General features: G+C 47.3%; 1 protein-coding gene across 6 annotated transcripts in view; it reads left to right on the top strand.

The window, feature by feature from the left end:
- Positions 1-671: 671 nt before the first annotated feature.
- ENPP6 (ectonucleotide pyrophosphatase/phosphodiesterase 6) overlaps positions 672-19,990 on the top strand; it is a 101,518-nt gene continuing 82,199 nt past the window's right edge. For 3 of the 6 annotated variants that reach the window (XM_032618386.1, XM_032618389.1, XM_032618387.1), the window contains exon 1: positions 685-1,007. In XM_032618386.1, the coding sequence (XP_032474277.1) occupies positions 767-1,007 (241 nt within the window). In that variant the 5' untranslated portion in view covers positions 685-766. Of the gene's footprint in view, positions 1,008-19,990 lie in introns of all 6 variants that reach the window. The other 3 variants (XM_032618385.1, XM_032618384.1, XM_032618390.1) reach the window with 2 other exon arrangements.

The raw sequence follows: 19,990 nt of genomic DNA, 5'->3' as shown, positions 1-19,990 counted from the left end.
GACCAATCTGCCACAATGACCCCCAAGTCTGTTGTTCAATTGTGGAACTTTCTGGCTCTATGGCTCTGCTGAGAGGCATCGCCTCCTACAGCTGGGTTTGGACACGGGCAACTTGAAAAGTAAAACAATAAGCGCTGTATAGAGATGCATACGAAAAGAAGAAGTGGCTGAGACATAGACAAATAATTTGTTTTTAAATGCTATGAAGATGGAGGCCCTGCTGAACAGTCCACAGATATGCCCAAAATGAATTTTATGGTCTCTTGTTTACATCCCGAGTTAAGAGGTTTGCGTTACTAAATTGTAAGCGAAAAAGTCAGTGAGAGAGTTTAAATTGGGCAGAGGTGTGGGATGGCAGCAAACCAAGAGATCACCCTTTTCCTTGCCTCCTCGTTTGGTTAGCCCAACTGCAAAGTTAGTGCTAACTTCTGTCATCTTCTCAAATTCCACCTCTCTGTGGGCGCTTGTATTTCTGGAACATTCGGCCCACATAATAAGGTTGCACTCTCTCCCCTGGTGTTAATTCTGGGTTGTTTGGGAACCTGGCTTCTCCGAAGAGGTCGATCTCCGGACTTTCTAGTAAAGGGTGAGCATAGATGTTTTTAAAAGGGGGTGCTGTACCTTTAAATTCTGAAAGTGAACTTGGCTCAGGAAGGCCAGCAGTCAAGGTCCAGCCCCTAGAAGAGAGAATAGCTACAGATTCTCCATCCTCAGTCTCTGCAAAGGGACGGCTGTGCCAGCCGTGCTCGGGCAGGCTCCTGGCAGCATGGCAGAGAAGCTCGGGGCGCTCCTGCTGGCCCTTGTTCTCAGCCTGGCACAGCCAGCCCCGGCCCGCCGGAAGCTCCTGGTGTTTCTGCTGGATGGTTTTCGCTCTGACTACATCAGTGATGAGGTCCTGGAGTCCTTGCCTGGTTTCAGGGAGATTGTGAGCAGGGGGGTGAAAGCGGATTACTTGACCCCAGACTTTCCCAGTCTCTCGTACCCCAATTACTACAGCCTAATGACTGGTGAGTACCATGTCCTCCTCCGGGCGGGGAGGGGCGGGCTGGAGTCCAACAGTAGCAGTTAGCTCCTAGCATTAGAGTCTCATGGAAATGCTCAGGTTTCCCTCATCCTTTGGGACACCAGAGATAGACAGGAAGTGTGTGTTCTTGGCTGAGATTTTTTTTTTCATGGGTGTGTTGTTTTCCAAAAGTTATTCCCAGGACCTGTTTTGGCTTCTCAGTGTGGAGAACAGAGAACTACATGAATAGATGATTGTTAAAGTGGTTATCTGTTTTACAAATAAAAAATTCTGGCCTACTCCGTATTTTCTAAGTTCAAATTTAAAAAGTCAGCAGGTCTTCATTTGTATCAAATTCCTTCTGTCCCTTTGCCCTGAAGTCATCTGTCATCCTGGAGCTGTTTTGGCTTGTTTGTCAGTGTGCTAGATTATGAAAGTTACATGTGGGATTCCTGGATGACTCGGAGGGAATTTTCAGGTCATATCCTGAAGTATTACTTAGCAATGCTACTTGCTCCTTCTTTTGCCCTTTGGGGCCAGGTAAAATGACACGGAGAAGAAAAACTTGATGTGTAGTTCAGATTCCCATTTTTAACTTCTAGCATCTGTTAACAAAACAAAACCCAACCCCCAGCTAACCCAGACTGTGCCTGGGTTTGGAAAAGCAGACTTTTGCCTAAAAATGACCTCCATCTGGGATTGCCAGCACGCCAAATGTGATTCCACGAATTTGATCCTCTATCTGTGCTCACACAGTGAGATTCCTACCTTCCGGTTTGTTTATCAGCTAACCTTTGTAAGGGCCAGCGAGAGGCGCTCAGAAAGAATTTAGCAAGCTGTCCAGGGAGGCTGGGAAGAATGCGCTGCTATTAATGCTGATGTAGGACTTAGCTGTGTGCTCTGAGCGCAGGGAAAACTATAAGTTCTGTTAACGGGAAGGGGATGAGAACTCTTGTATCTCATTATGGATCTTCACAGGACAGCAAAGCCCAAGGATCCTGGAAAGACAAATTGCTATCTCTGACTTCATACGTGGATACTGTATGCATGTGTACATAAAAATGCCATCAAATTAATGGGGAAAGAGATTTTGGAGAATTAGAAATAAAGGCATGGAGAGCAAAAAAAAAAAAAAAAAAAAAAAGTCCAGACGGCACACAGCAAGGAATTTATCTGCTCATTTTCAAAAATCTCCCCCAACAGACAAACAATCAGCATCTCTCAGATAAAGAAGATGAACAAAAGTCTCCTCGTCCTCCCTTGGCACGGATCTGCCCTTTCAGGGAAGCCGTTTGCGGGCCGCACATAGAGGTTATTGTGTGTCACAGGCCGACTTCGGCACTGTCCCGGGAGTTTCACACCTGCAGCCACCCCAGCACCAGTTGTCTCTCAGAGCCCTGCTGCGAGGCTCGATTCACAGACTGCCACGTGCACTTTTCTCAGTCTCAGTGGAAGAGGAGCAAAATCCATTTTAGCAAGTCAGACTCCAGCGAGCAAAAAGGGACCATTACGGTCTCCACGGAGAAACGCAGCCAGTGACTCGGCCCTTTGTCTGTCAGATCCATGTTCCTGATATCAGCACAAGGACTAATTTGCACAAAGCCTTAGTCAGGCAGACACTTTCTTGTCAGGCTGTGGGTATTTTCTCTGGTCTAGGCACGACAGAAGGGCCCTTCTCGTGGTGGGACAGTGCAGGCCCTGTGAATGTTTGACAGAGATCTTACCTTTACTATCAGACTGAGTCTAGCCCGAGAAAGCCACAGGCTGTCCATACGGCTTCGCCCTTCGAGGTTTTGATGGTAAAATGTAGGATCTGACTTGAAAGCTCGCTTGGTGCTTAAGTTGGCCTTTTCGCTTTGATAGAAGCAAGATTGTATATAGGGTGTGTCCAGCAAGGCTCATGCTCACGTGCCAGTGTCTCTGGGTGTGACTTGTATCTACTGAGTGGACGTAAAGGCTTGGAGTGGGATTGTGGGCCGGGGTGGCCTGGCCATCAGGGTGCTGCCACCTCCACTGCCCTGGAACTGACTCAGCGTGAAATCTAGACTGTTTCCCCCAATATCTATGCTTCTTTTTCCACCTGATGTTGAAAAATTCCTCTTTTTTTCATATAAGGAAGGATCTATCCATTGGGAATAGTAGTTAAACATATGGTTTGAGCATATGAACATTTCACGAACCAACGAAAGAATCATGCTAGATCCTTTCGGTACTAAAAGGTATGCTGTCTTAAGGTTCCTCAGAATTTATAAGACAGACTGTGATCTCAATTCCTTACGTGAATTATTGCCCATAAGCCATAAAGCCCTTGGTGTTCTTCTCTTTTCATAATGAGGAATGATGGGTTATTGGAAAGAACTTGGCCTGGGAGCTGGGAGAACTTGGTTGGAGTCCTTGCAGGGTCGGGATGGGCAAGCCATTGCACTGCCCTGAACCTCAGTTTCCTCAGCTTCTGGGTCCTAATCTGGCCAGAACCTCAGGTGTTGCCAGAAGCAGACGTGAAATTAGAAAAAGTTAGGACTGTCACCTCTTGGGAGGCCTACGTATTAGAAATTAAGCACATGACTGATCTTTAGAGAGGAGAATTTCATGGGAAGCCACGTGGATGGTGATGGGAAATGAACAGTCACAGGATTTGTGGGGAACCTTGGAAATCATCTAGCCCAGTCATTGACATGAAGCCACTGTGACTGATGTTTTTTTCCTTCAAAATGTGTTTGCATCAGGACAAATGTGGACACAATTCCAATAGTGATCAAGAAGATCCATCCAGGGAATTCGCGGGCGGTCCAGTGGTTCGGACTCCACGCTTTCACTGACCAGGGCCTGGGTTCAGTCCCTGGTCGAGGAACTAAGATCCCACAAGCTGTGCGGCCTGGCACCCCGCCCCCCTGCAAAAAAGAAAATCCATCAGACAATTGATTACTGGGAACACATAGAATCTTAAAACAGGACCATTTACCCAGGGAGCCTACATTCAAGTTGAGCAGGAAAGACACATCATATACCTACTAATATCCCAAATGAGTAGCAAGGGCCGAATGGTGTCCCTCCAAAATTCGTGTGTTGAAATCCCAACCCCCAGTGCATCAGAATGTAACCATATTTAAGGACATGGTGTTTAAAGAGATGATTAAGTTAAATGATGCTGTTAGAGTGGGGCCCTACTCCGCTATGGCTGATGCTCTTTTAAGAAGAGGAAGAGACGTCGGGGATCAGCGTTCACAGAGAAGAGACCTCATGAGGACAGTGTGAAGGCTGCCACCTGCAAGCCAAGGAGAGCGGTCTCACCAGAAACCAGACCTGCCGACTCCTTGATCTCAGATTTCCAGCCTCCAGAACTGCAAGAGACCAGTTTCTGTGGTTGGGCCACTCAGTCGGTGGTACTTCGTTAGGGCAGCCCTAGCAGACTGCTACACGAAGGACCAATGGGTAGTTTCCTAATATGCTGTGCAAGACCAGAAGAGAGGAGGATTTTCTTCTAGTCAGAGTAGCGTGTGAGAGCATTTTGAAGGCTGGAATAAACAGCCCCAAGCGTGGCGTTTATCGTAATATCTTACTTGATGCATAAGCTCTTTTCTGAAGAGCTGTCTGTAGATCAACTTAATTTTAGTTAAAATATAACCACAGTGTAACTTCTATGGGGAAGCTTTCTGTTTTAATCTTATTAATTAATTTGTTTATTTTTGGCTGTGTGGGGTCTTCGTTTCTGCGCGAGGGCTTTCTCTAGTTGCGGCGAGCGGGGGCCACCCTTCATCGCGGTGCGCGGGCCTCTCACTGTCGCGGCCTCTCTTGTTGCGGAGCACAGGCTCCAGAAGCGCAGGCTCAGCAGTTGTGGCTCACGGGCCTAGTTGCTCCACGGCATGTGGGATCTTCCCAGACCAGGGCTCGAACCCGTGTCCCCTGCATTGGCAGGCAGATTCTCAACCACCTCGCCACCAAGGAAGCCCTGTTTTAATCTTTAACTGTGGATCTTTTTGTAAAATTATTCTCTTTGAGGTAAATCCCCATTTGATTTAAGTAAAGTTTAACATAACATCCACGGACAAAAAGCAGTGATCTGTTCAATGCAGATCACGCATAAGAGAAAACATTGGGTGTGTTTTGAGGCAGCATAAGGTAGCATCATTTTGCCAAAGCCAATGGCAACAGTTGTTTGTAACTCTTGAGCACTTCTGATTAAGTGTTTGTGGAAGGTGGCCCAGAAATGTCCTGAGTAGCAGGGAAGCTGGTCTAGAATTTAATCTTCCTGAACATAATCTGCCAAGAGATGAACATATCCTGAGTTGTTCGCTATACAGTGTGTTATTATCATGTTAACATTTACAAGCTGGTAAATGAAGTGCAGGGAGACTGCGTGCTTCACTGCAGACACCTAAGAACCTCAGTAGCAGGGCTGAGATTGGAGGGCAGGCCTCGGAGGCCAGTTCTCACACAGCAACCAGCAGGGCCCCGACCCGAGTCCTGGCGTGCCCAGAAGGTTTTGTGTATGACCTGGGACCCAGGACAGAGGTCTCCTTATGACCAGTCCGGGAAGCAGCCAGAGCCTGGTTGAAGACACTTGATTAATCCTCTAGTGGAATCAAAGCAAAACCAAGGGTGTTAACTGCCTAGAATTAGTATCTGTGCCGATGCAGTCCTGACCGCCCTCCTAGAAATGACACGTGAAGCAAATTCTTCCCAGATATCAAGGCCTCACATTCTGGAGTGAGGGATTGCCGGGTAAGGCAAGCTTTCCCTTGCCTTTAAGAAAATAGCCGATTTAAATTAAAACCGGCTGTCACTTGGACCAAAGGAAATCAATGCAGAAAGTGTTTGAGAAATCATGTTTTGAAAAAAAGCCCACATCCTCAGCCTTCTGGAGAGTCAGTTTCACTTGTGGCGGCCTCTGCACGCCCACAGCACAAGCAGCATGGACACGGCCTCTCTCCAGGGCACCTGGCCTCTCCTCCCCCTGGATCAGCATCTGCTCGGGGCTGCTCAGCCCAGGGCTTGGCTTCCTTGGATTTAGATGCCTCTGTCTGGGGTGCCCACTGCTCCCCGCTTACTCTCTCTCCTGCAAAACCCCGTTATGCTTTGGTTTTCAGCAGCGGCCTCCTGGTCATCAAGGGTCAGTCCTCTGCTTTGATGGCCTCCTTCCTGATAGCGCCCTCAGCTCCAGGACGCCCTCCTCTCTCTGTTTCCTCCTATCTCACTGATTCCTCCGGTCCCTTCTGTCGGCCCCTCCCCATCTTCCTCACCACCTTTTCTCCCGCAGCTGAGTTGGCTCCGTTTTCAGGATGGATCGCAAAGCCTCTGCTTCTCCTGCCTCCATCCCTGGGGCCCTCACCAGAGGGCGCACCCTTGGGAGCCTAGAGCTTCCCAGCAGCTCCTGGTGCCCCACTCTCTCTGCCCTACAGTTTGTCTCATATGCGAACTAGACTAGTCCTCTTAAAACACATGCCCGATGGTGTCACTCCTCTGTTCAGACGCTCCAGTAGATTCAGGCTCTTACAGAACTGGCCCCAGGTCACCCAGCCCTTTCCAGCCTCATTCCCCACCATTTCTTCTCTTTTTTTCCTCACCTGTTCCAGGCAGGTGGCCATCCCAGGACACCTGAACTTGCTGTTCCTTCTGTCTGGAATGCTTTTCCCCAGAAAGACCCAATGTTTGAGGGATCTTAGTTCCCTGACCAGGGATTGAACCCGCGCCCTCGGCAGTAAAAGCACCAAGTCCTAACCACTGGACCGCCAGGGAATTCTTGCTCCGTTGCTTTTTTTAGATCTCTTCCCCAAAGTCACTGCAGTGGATACTCCTTCCCTGGCCACCCTCCCTTCACTTGTCATGCTCTGTCTTCAAACAAAATTTATCCTAGTGAAGAAGCATTATAATAATGATCAGAGGGCTTCCCTGGTGGCCCAGTGCTTGAGAGTCCGCCTGCCGATGCAGGGGACATGGGTTCGTGCCCCGGTCCGGGAAGATCCCACATGCCGTGGAGCGGCTGGGCCCGTGAGCCATGGCCGCTGAGCCTGTGCTCCGCAACGGGAGGGGTCACAACAGTGAGAGGCCCCGCTTACCGCAAAAAAAAAAAAAAAAAAAAAAAAAATGATCAGAGCATTCAGAGTTTCAGGGAACTTGATTGTTATTTTGATTTTAGATACTACTAAACTAGCAGGCAGAGGAAAAGACTGAAATTATGCTTTGCTTTGTGAAAGCAATGAACAGATATTTAGGTGAACCGATTACCATTTATGCCTAATAATCTTATATAACCTCAAAGTATGTCTATCAGTTTTGTTTTACATTTTGACTATAAGGTCAGGGGCTGCAAGAGGGTTGTAAGGAGAGTCACCCATGAGGAGGGTGCTGGGCCTCAAGGGCCTGGGGTGTAGGGGGTGCAGCAATACACTAGTCATCAGCGTAGCCCTAAATAGAGCCTCACTCCAGCCAAGACTGCCGAAGCCAAGGAGGCGGAGGCATCAGTGAAGCACGAACGAGGCGAATGGTTCAGAACCGTGAGAACAACTGTGAGAGGGCAGCGAAGGCCACGTTTTGTGTGGTCTTTGCTGTGAGGCCCAGGGATGGGTCTGGCAACTTAAAGGGTCAGGCCGTCTTGTGCTCTTGGTCTCCACTCCACATTGCGTAAGGCTCATGAGAGGCTCCTTAGATATTTGAAAACAGGAAATGGTTTATGGGCTGAATCGTGTCTTCCTTGTCCAACACACAAATGTATATCTTGAAGTCCTATCCCCCAGTGCCTCAGAATGTGACTGCATTTGGAGATAGGGTCTTTAAAATGGCAATTAAGTTAAATGGAGCTGTTAGGGTGGGCTCTAATCCACATAGCTGATGTCCTGATAAGAAGAGGAGATTAGGACACAGATGGGCACCAAAGGAAAACTATATGCAGACACAGGGAGAAGGTGGCCATCTACAAAGCCAAGGAGAGAGGGCTGTAGAAAAGACCAACCCTGATGACGCCTTGATTTTGGACTTCTAGCCTCCAGAATTGTGAAAAATAAAGTTCTGTTGTTCAGGTCACCTGGTCTGTGGTACTTTGTTATGACAGCTCTTGGAAACTAACACAGGCAGGATGGGGGCCACTGGGCAGCCGATGGAAGAATGAAGGCTTCTTTAGACATACCACTTCCACCCCCAGACCTACTTCCTGAGAATTCCTGATGGTTTATGCTCTGAAATTGAGGTGGTCATGGTGTTTGGTTTCCTAGGGCTGCTGTAACAAATTACCACAAATGCGGTGACCTAAAATAATAGAAATTATTCCTTCATAGTTCTGGAAGCCAGTCGTCTGAAATCAAGGTGCCAGCAGGGCCACGCTCCCTCTGAAGGCTCTAGGGGAGCATCTGTTCCATGCCTTTCTCTTAGCTTTCTTGCATTGCCAGCAGTCCTTGGTATTTTTGGTTTGTAGATTGCATCGAAGTGTCACTCCAATCTCTGCCTTCACTGTCATGGCATTCTCCCTGTGTGTCCCTTCTTATAAGGACACCAGTCATATGGGATTAGGGATTAGGGCCCGTCCTCGTGACCTCATCTTAACTTGATTACATCTGCAAAGATCTTGTGTCTAAATAAGGTCTCACTCACAGGTGCTGAGGGATAGAACTTCAACATAACTCTTTAGAGAACGCAGTTCAACCCACAGTACATGGTATAGTGGAAAGAGCTATGGATTTGCTGCCAAAGATCTAATTTCATCCATTCTCTCACTTTCTGACTTGCAGGATTTGAAGTGCTTTTGAGTTTTAATATTATTAAGCAGTAGAATGGAGAAAGTAAAACTTACCCAATAGGCTTGTTGTGAGGACAGAATGAGAAACTTTGTGTAAAACCACCGTTATAAAAATTGTACATATTACCCACTTTACCAATAAGATAGGCTAAATCATGTTGCAGTAACAAGCTCTGTCGGAGGCTTACCACAACTAAGATTTTTTTTTTCACTCATGTGCATGGACTTTAAGGATTAACTGCCCCATTTCCTCTTCATTTTGAGACACAGGCTGAAAAAGCCACTTCCAAATGAGACGTGCTTCTTGCATGGCAGAGGGAAAAGGGAAAATGGCGAACAGTGTAATGATGTTTAAAAGTTCTGCTCAGAGGTGGCACAAGTCACATCTACTCCCATTTCATTGGCCAAAGCAAATCCTATCACCAAGCTTGATGCCAATAGTTCAGGATATATAATCCTCACATAGAGGTGGCGGGAATATATTTAACTTTTATGCACTGAATGGATATTAGGTACATTTTATCAGAAACTCGTAGGTATTAATTTAAACAAATGGCATAGAGATTAAGTGTCTGCAACTCAGGGAGACAGGTCTTATTGGGAGTTAAAATGGTCTTGAACAGTTCCATGGAAAAGGTGGATCTAGGAATAAACACTGAAAGATGACTGGAAAGATTTTTAGTGGAGATAAATTTAGGGCCAGATCTTAAAATAAAAAATCTATGAAGACTCTGATGAGGGACATGGCACAAGTACAGTCAGAGAAATAGTCAGAGACACATTAACAAGACAGAGGGAAGGGTGCTAAACCCATTCACCATCCCCGGTACAGGGTAGAGGGTTAGAGAGAGAGAGGTGAATTTGTTTTATAAAAAAAGAAAAAAGGCATGCAGTTGATAGAAGGCTTTGAAGGCTAAACTGAAGATAATTCAGTAGGTTCCACCTTTCCTTTTTTTCTACTTCAAACGTTGGAGCATCTATTCTTTCCGATGGGCTATAAGTGAAGAGTTGAATTTGAGGAGCGCCCTCGAGGCAGAACTTGCTGATTGGGTAGTGAGTGAACATGGAAGAGCTGAAAAGAAGGGAACCTGAATCAATTCCAAGCCTACAAGAAATTCAGAAGTCTGGGTCTCCTATGAGCAAAGATGGGAAAGTTTGGACGGCTGTTTATTTGACGAAGTAAATTTTCATCAGAATAGATTTCAGGTTGGATTAGGTTATTCACCTGGAGTTGGCCCTTTAGGGGATCAGAGACAACCTCTTAAAGGAGAGTTCCAGAAACATGTAGAATAATCATGGGGGTCAAGGAGAGAAATTTCTCCTGTGGGTTCCAGTGGACCCCAGTATATGGACTTCTCATCTCTCTGCTTGCCCCCCGGCTGGTAGAGGACATTTCTCACAAACACACAATTAAATCTGTCTTCTCATCTGCATGAACTCTTGTCTCAATTTTGTCACTTACTTCCCAGAGATTTCACGTTTCCACTTAAAGCTATGGTGCGTGTAATGGGTCCTGAGTAAGCCGCCTGCAGAAAGCGGCTGGGTGTGTGAGGTGTCGGGTGACAGAAGCCGTGAGGGCCACTCACCGGCTCAAGCCCGGAGAAAAAAGCGCGTTCCAAGAATTTACGAAAATAATCTCTCCCGGCATGTCATTATTTCAGCTCTCGTCATCAGACCTCTCGACACTGAAGTGCCACTTTTCAAAAAGTATGTTTCTCTTGGCTTCCACGGTGATGGCAGGGTGTTCATTCGGCTGCTGGAAATGAAATGTACTCCCTGCAGGAGGGGACGGAGAGACTGGCGGGCAGAGCTGCGGTGAAAGTCTTTGATTATAAGCACAGCAAACCCTCTTTTAGGAGGTTCCCTTCCTGGAGCCAGGTGGTCTCCATACCAGGCTGGTCTCCTGTCTCACTCCCTCTCGCCTCTCCCCACTGCTGATTGGTGGGACCACAGGCTTCCTGCCAAGGCTGCTCTCAGGACCTGCTTCATCATCAGTGCTACGCCACAAACGGGTTAAAGAACATTTAGAATGGATTCAGAGGGAGCCTGAGTCAGCATGTTAACATTTATTTCTGAGACACTTTAGACAACACCTACTGGGGTTTCAGAGTCCCCGTCCGTGAATAAGGCCATTGTGTCCACGGTCTCCCGGGCGAGGACGCAGGGCAGGCCTGGGGCTCCTCTGCGTCCTGTGTGCAGCATTCGGCTCGCATCACATCTTGTGCTTGATCGTAACCTACTCCTGCCTTTGGCGCTTTCCCGGAGCGAGGAGAGGGGCAAGGGCTTGACAGGTAGGTCACAGAGCCACGAGGGGCAAACGCATCTGGACGAAGGGCTGCCCAGGCTGCAATCACAGACAGACCTGTGGGGAGGGGAGTGCCGAGCCTTCACCCCCCTGCTGAAGCAGCTTCCCCTGGGCGCCCGCCTTTAAGAGTGAGTGCTCCTGTGGTGCCAGGTCTGAGTCAGGAGGACAGACGCGCTCATTGGGAGAACTCACGTAAGCGTCTACAGCAGAGCATCCCCACCTGTGTGCTGTGGGCCGTGAGAGGGTTACAGGTGTGCTCAGGGGCCTGGTCCCCCGCCCCATCCCCTTGGGGAGAGCAGCCTTGTCTGTTCACCCCAGGTTGCCCAGCACAAATGTCTGACGGGCAGCAGGTTGGCAAGCCCTGCTCGAGCAGAAAGAGCGTGGGCAGGGAGTCAGGGGCTTCCCTCTGAGGACTGGAGACAGTCGACCAGAGCCCACCTTGGGTCCAGCCTCTGAAGGCCTTCCGCCTGCTGTCGTCCAGGCCGTCCGCATGGCAATCTACCCTGCTGCTGGTCTACACTCACTCAGAGCGACTGTAGTGGAAGGCGGGCAGTCAAAGCATCTGGGCCCAGAGCTTGCTCAGAAGAGACGGTTGATTCGTGTCTGTTGCACTTCTTTGATTCGGTGCCAGGAACTAGACTTGCATTCGATCCCATGGTGAAGCCTTATGGTATTTATCTGTCTTCTAAGTCTCTGGAGTTTTGGCGCTGAACCTCATCAGCTGAGGTCCCACTATTTTCTAACAAACTGCTGTGTCAGCACTGGATTCTGGATTCCTCCGGCCATACTCTGTAGGCTTCTGAGTCCCCTCCTTCATCCTCACGTGGGCTGTGCTTCTCCTTCCCAGGTCCAAACGAGCACCCCTGCCACATTCAGCCTGTTGTCCTGGACCTCCCAGCACCCAAGGCTCTGCCGGTTTTGCTGGGCTCTGTGGGTGGATCTAATTCCAGGTTCTGGTTACTCCCAGTCTGGCCCATTTCCCCACAGCTTAGCCAGCTGGCCTCACCCCAAAACATGACACCCCTCCCTGTACGTTTCTGTGTGTGACTTTCATAGTCCATTTTAGTGTGCATTTGTCGGTGTAAAACAGAACGCTAAAACTGTATGAATGAGCTTGGAACTATGTGACAAAACCCACTACATCCCAATCCAGAGTTTCCCCCAGAGACATTCAGAATTACAAAATGCGAAAAGCAGAAGATGCTTTAGGAATGCTAGTGCATTCATTTATCTCACTGTGCAGAACAGAGACTGGGGCGTAAGAGTCGGCTCCAGCGTCTATATAAGGGCAGAACCTCACCAAACACAGGCCTGTGAGTCAGGCTAGAGTCTGGCCTCCCTCGGATGTGCAGGGATGGAAGCCGAGGAATCCTTCCCAACCCTTCCTGCCTGTTTATCCACGCCGGCCACTTTGCCTGTGCTCTCTGAGCACTCCACTCTTTCCTGGCCGGGCTTCCCTGCTTGGTTTGCTTTTGCTATTTTCTCACCATCCTTGATGCCTCCCGAGATGTGTAAGCTGAAGTGGAGATGGGATTCGAAGAAGCTTTGTGTGTAGATTTCATCAAAGATCCAGTCAGGAAGGTAGTGGAAGCGCCTAGAAGATTGTGTGTGTTGGGGGTGGAGGGTGCTTAGACTCAGCTCAGCCATTCCGCCCCCCCCCCCCCCACCCCACCCACTTCCCAGGCCTTGGCTGGTCATCGGAGGCTGGCTGCTGTCCTTCACAAGCCTTAAATGACCTCACCAAGTTCTGATGGAACAGATAAGAGAGTCACAGTCCAAAGACTTCACTCTCAGACTGTGTTAACAGCTGCTAAAAGCTAAAATAATCAAATGGAAACAAAAATGCCTTTATTTACTCAATTCTCAGCCACCTGTTTGACTAGCCTTTTGAACTGACTAGCCAGCTGTGTGGTGAATCTCACCTCAGGAGCTTCCATCAGTGGAAACAGACTGATTCCTCCCCTTCAAACACAGGGATCATCAGGGTTCTGTTGGCCAGTTGTGGAACCCCTGCGGGAATGGAATTTTGCAGAATGACCTCTTTACCTCCCTGTTTTGGTTGGAGGCCTCTCTGAGAACGCCCAGTCCTTCCCTCTGCATATACTACTAATTACTTCTGGAAGCGCTCTACTCCCATCCTCCTTGGAACCCCCAAGCCTCCACCCCAGCCCGGACCCTGCTTCCCTCCACCCATCTTGTTCTTTGAAGCCAAAATAAGATGTCCCCCCTCTACAAGGCCTTGACCCACAGATAGTAACATCTCAGAGCTGGATGGCGCTCTGAGATCTTATTTTCATCCATTTGCTGGCTCCTTTACCACTTACTGTCTGAACCACAGAATTTGGTAATTACAACAGCATGTAATGTTGACTTATGTTTGTAAAGTACATTTGTGTATGATCGTTCCCTATGCGGGGATATATGATCATTTCCTAGGTGAGAGGTGCTGTTCTGAAGGGACGTGGCCTCTGTCTTGGATGAGCTTGCAGTTAAGCTGAGCAACTCAGTATGTGCAGAAAGAAATAGTCATAGGCCAGGACAGAATAAGGACAGAAAAGGCACAGGGTATGCGGGGACCATTTCTAAGGGTGTGTGGTGAAGAGGGAAGGTTTGCTGAGGTGACGCTGTTTGAGTGAAGCCTGAAGGATTTGGGCAGGTTGAAACCTGGCAGAAGGGCCGAGAGGGTAAATGGCGTTGCTCAAGTCGAGGGGCAGAGGCGGGAATAACGGGGAGCGTTTGGAGAGCAGAAGTGGGCTTTGAGATGATTACTCTGACATTTCTGAGTAGTGTGGGTTTGGGAGAGGCCATCCAAATCCAAGGTGAGAATGAAGGAGCCTGGGAGCCAAGTCCCCAGAGTTATGTAGCCCATCCTGTTTTCCTCTCTTCCTGCTTCCCTCAAGGCATATATGCCTTCCTTCCTTCTTTCCCCTTTAAAGTCATGTTCACCGTGTGTTTAAATGAGGTCAGTTTGAGATGATAAAAAGTCCCAAAGGAAGGAGTGTGTCCAGCAGGTAATATCAGCTCTCCAAAGACAAAAGGGACTGGACACCTACTTGAAACATTGTGGAAGGGAATATACCGGCTAATGTTTCAATAAAATATATCAATACAGTATCTAAGTCTCATACTTTGGGCACTTGCAAGACACCTGGGTGGTGATTTCTTTACTAGCCGTGAAGGCTGGAGATACAGATTTCAGAGTCGTCCTCATAGAGGTGGGCGTTATGTGAGTAGATGAGGCTCCTTGGAAGGATTGTGTCAAGAGAAGGGAAAGAGATCAAGATGAAACCTTGGGGGACCTTCTTACGTTTAGGGAGCACGACACAGAAGAAGAGACAGGAAAGGAGACGAGGAAGTAAAGACCTATCACAGAACATTCTAGCAAAGACCTCAAATGGAAATCAGGAGTCAAATAAGGTCAGAGTAATCAAGGAAAGAAGTTTCTATAGGAGATGGACAGTATGATCAAACAGAAAAATTAAAGAGAAGAAACAAAAAAGGGGCTTTGCATGTAGCAGCAGGGTTTGGAGACCAGTAGGGAGATGGAAAGTCTGGACAAGACTTTGTAGGTAAAGCCTGCATTTGGAGGACTTGGGGGCTGGTATTCGACTATGTAGCTGGGAATCTGAGGGATGTAACTTAGTCTTGATATGCTAATGAGGTCCTATATGTGGATCTCTATAGTTGGGCTCTCAAGGGATCTTTTAAAATTGTTAATAGATTTATTGAGGTATAACTTACATACCATAAAATCTATCCATTGTAAGTGTACAACTCAGTGACTTTTAGTATGTTTACAGAGGTGTGCAACTATCACCACAATATAATTTTAGAATATTTCCATCATCCCAAAAGGAAAACTTGGGCCGGGTAGTTGCTCCCCATTTTCACCTCCAGCCCTAGGTAACCACGAATCTTCTTTCTTTCTCTACAGATTTGCCCTTTCTGGACATTTCATATAAATGGAACCATGTGTTCTTTTGTATTTGGCTTCTTTCACTCAGCACGACGCTTCTGAGGTCCGTCCGTGCTGTATTAGTACATCATTCCCTTTCGTTGGCGAAAAACATTCCATTGTATGGATAGGCCACGCTTTGTTTATTCGTTCACCAGCTGATGAACATTTGGGTCATTTCCACTTTTCAGCTATTATGAATAAGGCTGCTGTGAACATTCGTGTACAAGCCTTTGTGTGGACATAGGTCGTCATTCCTCCTGGGTAGATACTGAGCTTGCTGGGTCATATGGTAATGCTACATTTAACATTATGAGAAATTGCCCAACTGGTTTCCAAAGTGGCTGCGCTATGTTATATTCCCACTGTATGACGGTTCCCATTTTTCTACAGCCTCAGTAACACTTGTCCTTGCCTTTCCTTTTCTACTATAGCCATTCGAGTGGGAGTGGCAGGGCATTTCATTGTGGTTTTAGTTTACATTTTTCCCTAAGAACTAAGGTGCTTAACATCATGTGCTTATTGGCTGTTTGATAACTTCTTTGGAGAAATGTCTACTCAGATTCTGTTACCCATTTTTAAAAATTGGTTGTCTTTGCATTATTAGTTGGGGAGTTCTTTATCTATTTTGGATATATATTTCTTATCGAGTGTATGATTTGAAAGCATTTTTCTCGCAGGCGGAGGGTTGTCATCCCTCTCCCCAAGTGTCTTGAAGTACAAAAGCATTTAATGTTGATGAAGTCCAATATCTCAGTCTTTTCTTTGTGTACGTTTTGTGTCATATCTAAGAAATAACTGACTGATCCAACATCGTGAAGATTTACTCCTGTGTTTTCTTCTGCAAGTTTTATACTTGTAGTTCTTACATCTAGGTCTGCAATACATTTTGAGCTAATTTCTGTGTTTGGTGTGAGGTAGTTGCTCTGGCACCATTTGTTGAAAAAACTATTCCTTTCTTGATATTTCTGTAGGAAGTCAACTGACCATGAATGTTAGAGTTTATTCCTGGGCTCTCAGTTTTACTTCCTATGTCCATCCTTATGCCAGGACCACACTATCACGATTGCTGTAGCTTTGTAGTGAGTTTTGAAATAGGGGTGTGTAAGTCTTCCCACTTCTTACTTCTTTTTGAAGATGGTTTTGGCTATTCTGAGTCACTTGTGTTTCCAAATAAGTTTCAGGATGAGCTTTTCAACTTCTGGAAAAAAAATCCAGGTAGGATTTTGTTAGGTGCTGTGTTGAATTTATAGAACAATTTAGGAAATATTGCTAACTTAACAATATTAAGTCTTTTGATCCATAAACATGAGATGTCTACTTATTCAGGTTCCATATTCTTTCCACACTGCTTTATAATTTTCAGTGCACAAGTCTTGCACTTCTTCTAAAATATTTCTAGGCATTTTATTTTTTGATGTTATTATGAATGGAATTATTTTCTTAATTTCACTTTTGTGATGTATGAAAACTCAACTGATTTCTGGGTGTTGATCTTGCATCTTGCTGTGCTGAATTTGTTTATTAGTTCTGATAGAATTATGTGGATTCTCTGCATCACAGGAATCTACAAGATCATGTTTCCTGCAAATAAAAACAGTTACTTCTTCCTTTCTAATCTTGATAACTTCAGACGATCTTTATAATCACCTTGGGAGTTATGTAAAGGCAAGTCTGCAGACGAGAGAGCTCAAGTCTGGGGAGGGTATGCAGTTTGTGTGAGGTCACCTAGCCAGGAATTGGATAAACCAGGACCAGAACGAGGACCTCTGCATTCCCCCAGCCCAGCCCATCACTCAGCATCTTCACCATGCAGCCTCTGGTTGGTGGAGTCAGAGTCTGCGAGGACGATGGAGGCCTCTGTCTCTGCAGCACTCCTGTTGTCCTCCTTTGTTACAGCCGCCAGATTTAGTCAAGAGGGAACAGGATGTACATTTCCCAAACGTCTGCAGGATTCCTACATCCATGTGTCTAAAGCACCTAGTCCCAGGTGCTTTCAAATAGTGTTTCAGTCAGTCCTCAGAAAACCATGTAAGGTGGGCATAGTTATCCTGGTTTTTGTTTTTTCTTTTTGCGGTACGTGGGCCTCTCACTGCTGTGGCCTCTCCCGTTGCGAAGCACAGGCTCCAGATGCGCAGGCCCGGCGACCATGGCTCATGGGCCCAGCCGCTCCGCGGCATGTGGGATCCTCCCGGACCGGTGCACGAACCCGTGTCCCCTGCATCGGCAGGCGGACTCTCAACCACTGCGCCACCAGGGAAGCCCTATACTGGTTTTATAGATGAGGAAACCGAGGTTGTGAGCTGTTTTTTAAAAATTTCTTTTAATTTTGATTATTTATTTATTTATTTTTGGATGTCCTTTTTTTTTTTTTAAATTAATTAATTAATTAATTTATTTTTGGCTGCACTGGGACCCCGTTGTTGCACGCGGGCTCTCTCCAGTTGTAGAGAGCAGGGGCCACTCCCCGTTGCAATTGCTTCTCTCATTGCGTTGGCTTCTCCTGTTGCAGAGCACGGGCTCCAGGCATGCGGGCTTCAGTGGTTTTGGTTCGCCGGCTGTAGAGCACAGGCTCAGCAGCCGTGGCACACGGGCTTAGCTGCTCCATGGCATGTGGGATCTTCCCGGACCAGGGCCCGAACCCGTGTCCCCTGCACTGGCAGGTGGATTCCCAACCATTGCACCACCAGGGAAGCCCTGGATGTCCTTATTTTTATTTCTTTATTTTAACATCTTTATTGGAGTATAATTGCTTTACATTGTTGTGTTAGTTTCTGCTTTATAACAAAGTGAATCAGCTATACATATACATATATCCCCATATCCCCTCCCTCTTGCGTCTCCCTCCCTCCCTCCCTATCCCACCCCTCTAGGTGGTCACAAAGCACCGAGCTGATCTCCCTGTGCTGTGCGGCTGCTTCCCACTAGCTCTCTATTTTACGTTTGGTAGTGTATATATGTCCATGCCACTCTCTCACTTCGTCCCAGCTTACCCTTCCCCCTCCCCATATCCTCAAGTCCATTCTCTAGTAGGTCTGTGTCTTTGGTCCCATCCTACCCCTAGGTTCTTCATGACATGTTTTATTTTTTCTTGGATTCCATATATATGTGTTAGCATACGGTATTTGTTTTTCTCTTTCTGACTTACTTCACTCTGTAGGACAGACTCTAGGTCCATCCACCTCACTACAAATAACTCAATTTTGTTTCTTTTTATGTGTGAGCTCTTAACTTACTCATTCAAGCTCACAGAGCCCCAGGATGGCAGAACTGTGAGTACAAAATCCCGTGCTCTTGTTAGGACTTCCCGCCTTCAAAGAAGTAGCTCTCAGCGCAGCACCGTCCTGTGTGGCCATCTAAGTGTCCGTCTCTCAGACAGTGACCTTGTAGCTGCATTATGCACATGACGCACGCCTGTACACACAGGCTCCACAGTGCATGTGTCACGGCCCTTCCAAGCTTCTTCCAGACTAGGCAACCTCACGGACAACTCTGTTTTTAAACCCTCCTTTGTGTGTCTCAATGGACAATACGAACAATAAGCGCTTCTGGGGTTGAGTACAAAAGAGAGGATTCAACCTCAGACACTCAGCTACTTATCTCAAATGGCCACGGCTGAACAGTTGTGAGGAATGGTTTAAACAGGCTTCTTTTGATAAGCCCCATCTGGGACACTGACCCAGGCCACCGAGGCGCTGCTTCGGACTAGCTGCATGTAAGTACACTTGATTCTGGGGGCCTGGGAGGGCATGGTGGTCCCGGTGAGGGCAGGACCCTCCCACTCAAGTGTCTCATCTACCCTCACACTTAGCAGGAGCTCCGGTAAGTGTCTCTTTGTGTTTGTTTTAAAATTAGTTGGAAGCTGCTTTGTCCTAAATACTCAGCCAGTTTCCTTTTAAGCTATTCTCTGCCCCATTCCACCCTTCACTCCTTACAGAAAGGCAGTCCCTGCTGCTAGGGCATCAAGGAGGACCTTTTTAGTTTCACAGCAGATGGAAAATCCAAATGGACGTGGCAAAGATTGCGTCAGACGTTGCCTTACGATTCTCCTCAGCCCCAATCCATACCCAACCCAGGACAGGTTTTAGGAATGCAAAGCAGAAATGGGTATAATTAAGTATTTTGCAAACTCTGTCAAATATTTTAAGAGGCAAGTAGAGACCCAATTTAAAACTCCTATGGTTTACCTTTTCACTAAATTCCAAATTGGTGAGTAATCCAGAGCTCTGGTGGCTTAAAACAACTTCAGTCTCATTCCCAAGAGATTTTAGGTTTGGGAGTTTAAGCCATTTATAACTGAGAGTCTGGGACAGTTCTCAGAAACAGCAGTCCCCTCGGGCGACATGGTGTGAGGTAGAAGGTATCCTGTTTGCCCAGCTTCCACCTCCAGGTGGTTTTGTGGTCAGCAGGAGAATATGAATTTCTTAATAATGTGAAATAAAAAGGCAGTGCTTCTGCCCAAACAAGATTACCTTGTATTTGACTTCGCCATATTTTATAGTTTTTCAGGTCACGGCCAGACTCTAACCACTTCTCCCCTCACATGAGCCCCCTTCCTCTCTGTGTTCGTGTGCCAATCTGGGCTTGGCCTGGTCACTTCCTCCCTGTCTCTTGATGGTGTCTGCGTGAGAAGGGTAATGGATTAGAAGCAAGAGATGTTGGTTCAAGTCCGGCTATGATGATTTCTAAACCCGCTGGCCTCAAAGTTTTTCTGGTTTCGAGTTGCTCTTCTGAAAAAAATGAAGGGGTTTAGGGCTCCGAGGAGTGAGTTCAAATGCTGTGGCAAGGTCCTCTTTCTTTATTTTATTTTATTTTTTTGCGGTACGCGGGCCTCCCACTGTTGTGGCCTTTCCCGTTGCGGAGCACAGGTTCCGGATGCGCAGGCTCAGCGGCCACAGCTCACGGGCCCAGCCGCTCCACGACATGTGGGGTCTTCCCGGACCGGGGCACGAACCCACGTCCCCTGCATCGGCACGCGGACTCCCAACCACTGCGCCA

The sequence above is a fragment of the Phocoena sinus genome, chromosome 21 (assembly GCF_008692025.1).
Source record: "Phocoena sinus isolate mPhoSin1 chromosome 21, mPhoSin1.pri, whole genome shotgun sequence".
Taxonomy (NCBI): Eukaryota; Metazoa; Chordata; class Mammalia; order Artiodactyla; family Phocoenidae; genus Phocoena; species Phocoena sinus.
This window is presented reverse-complemented; position numbering and strand designations above follow the sequence as displayed.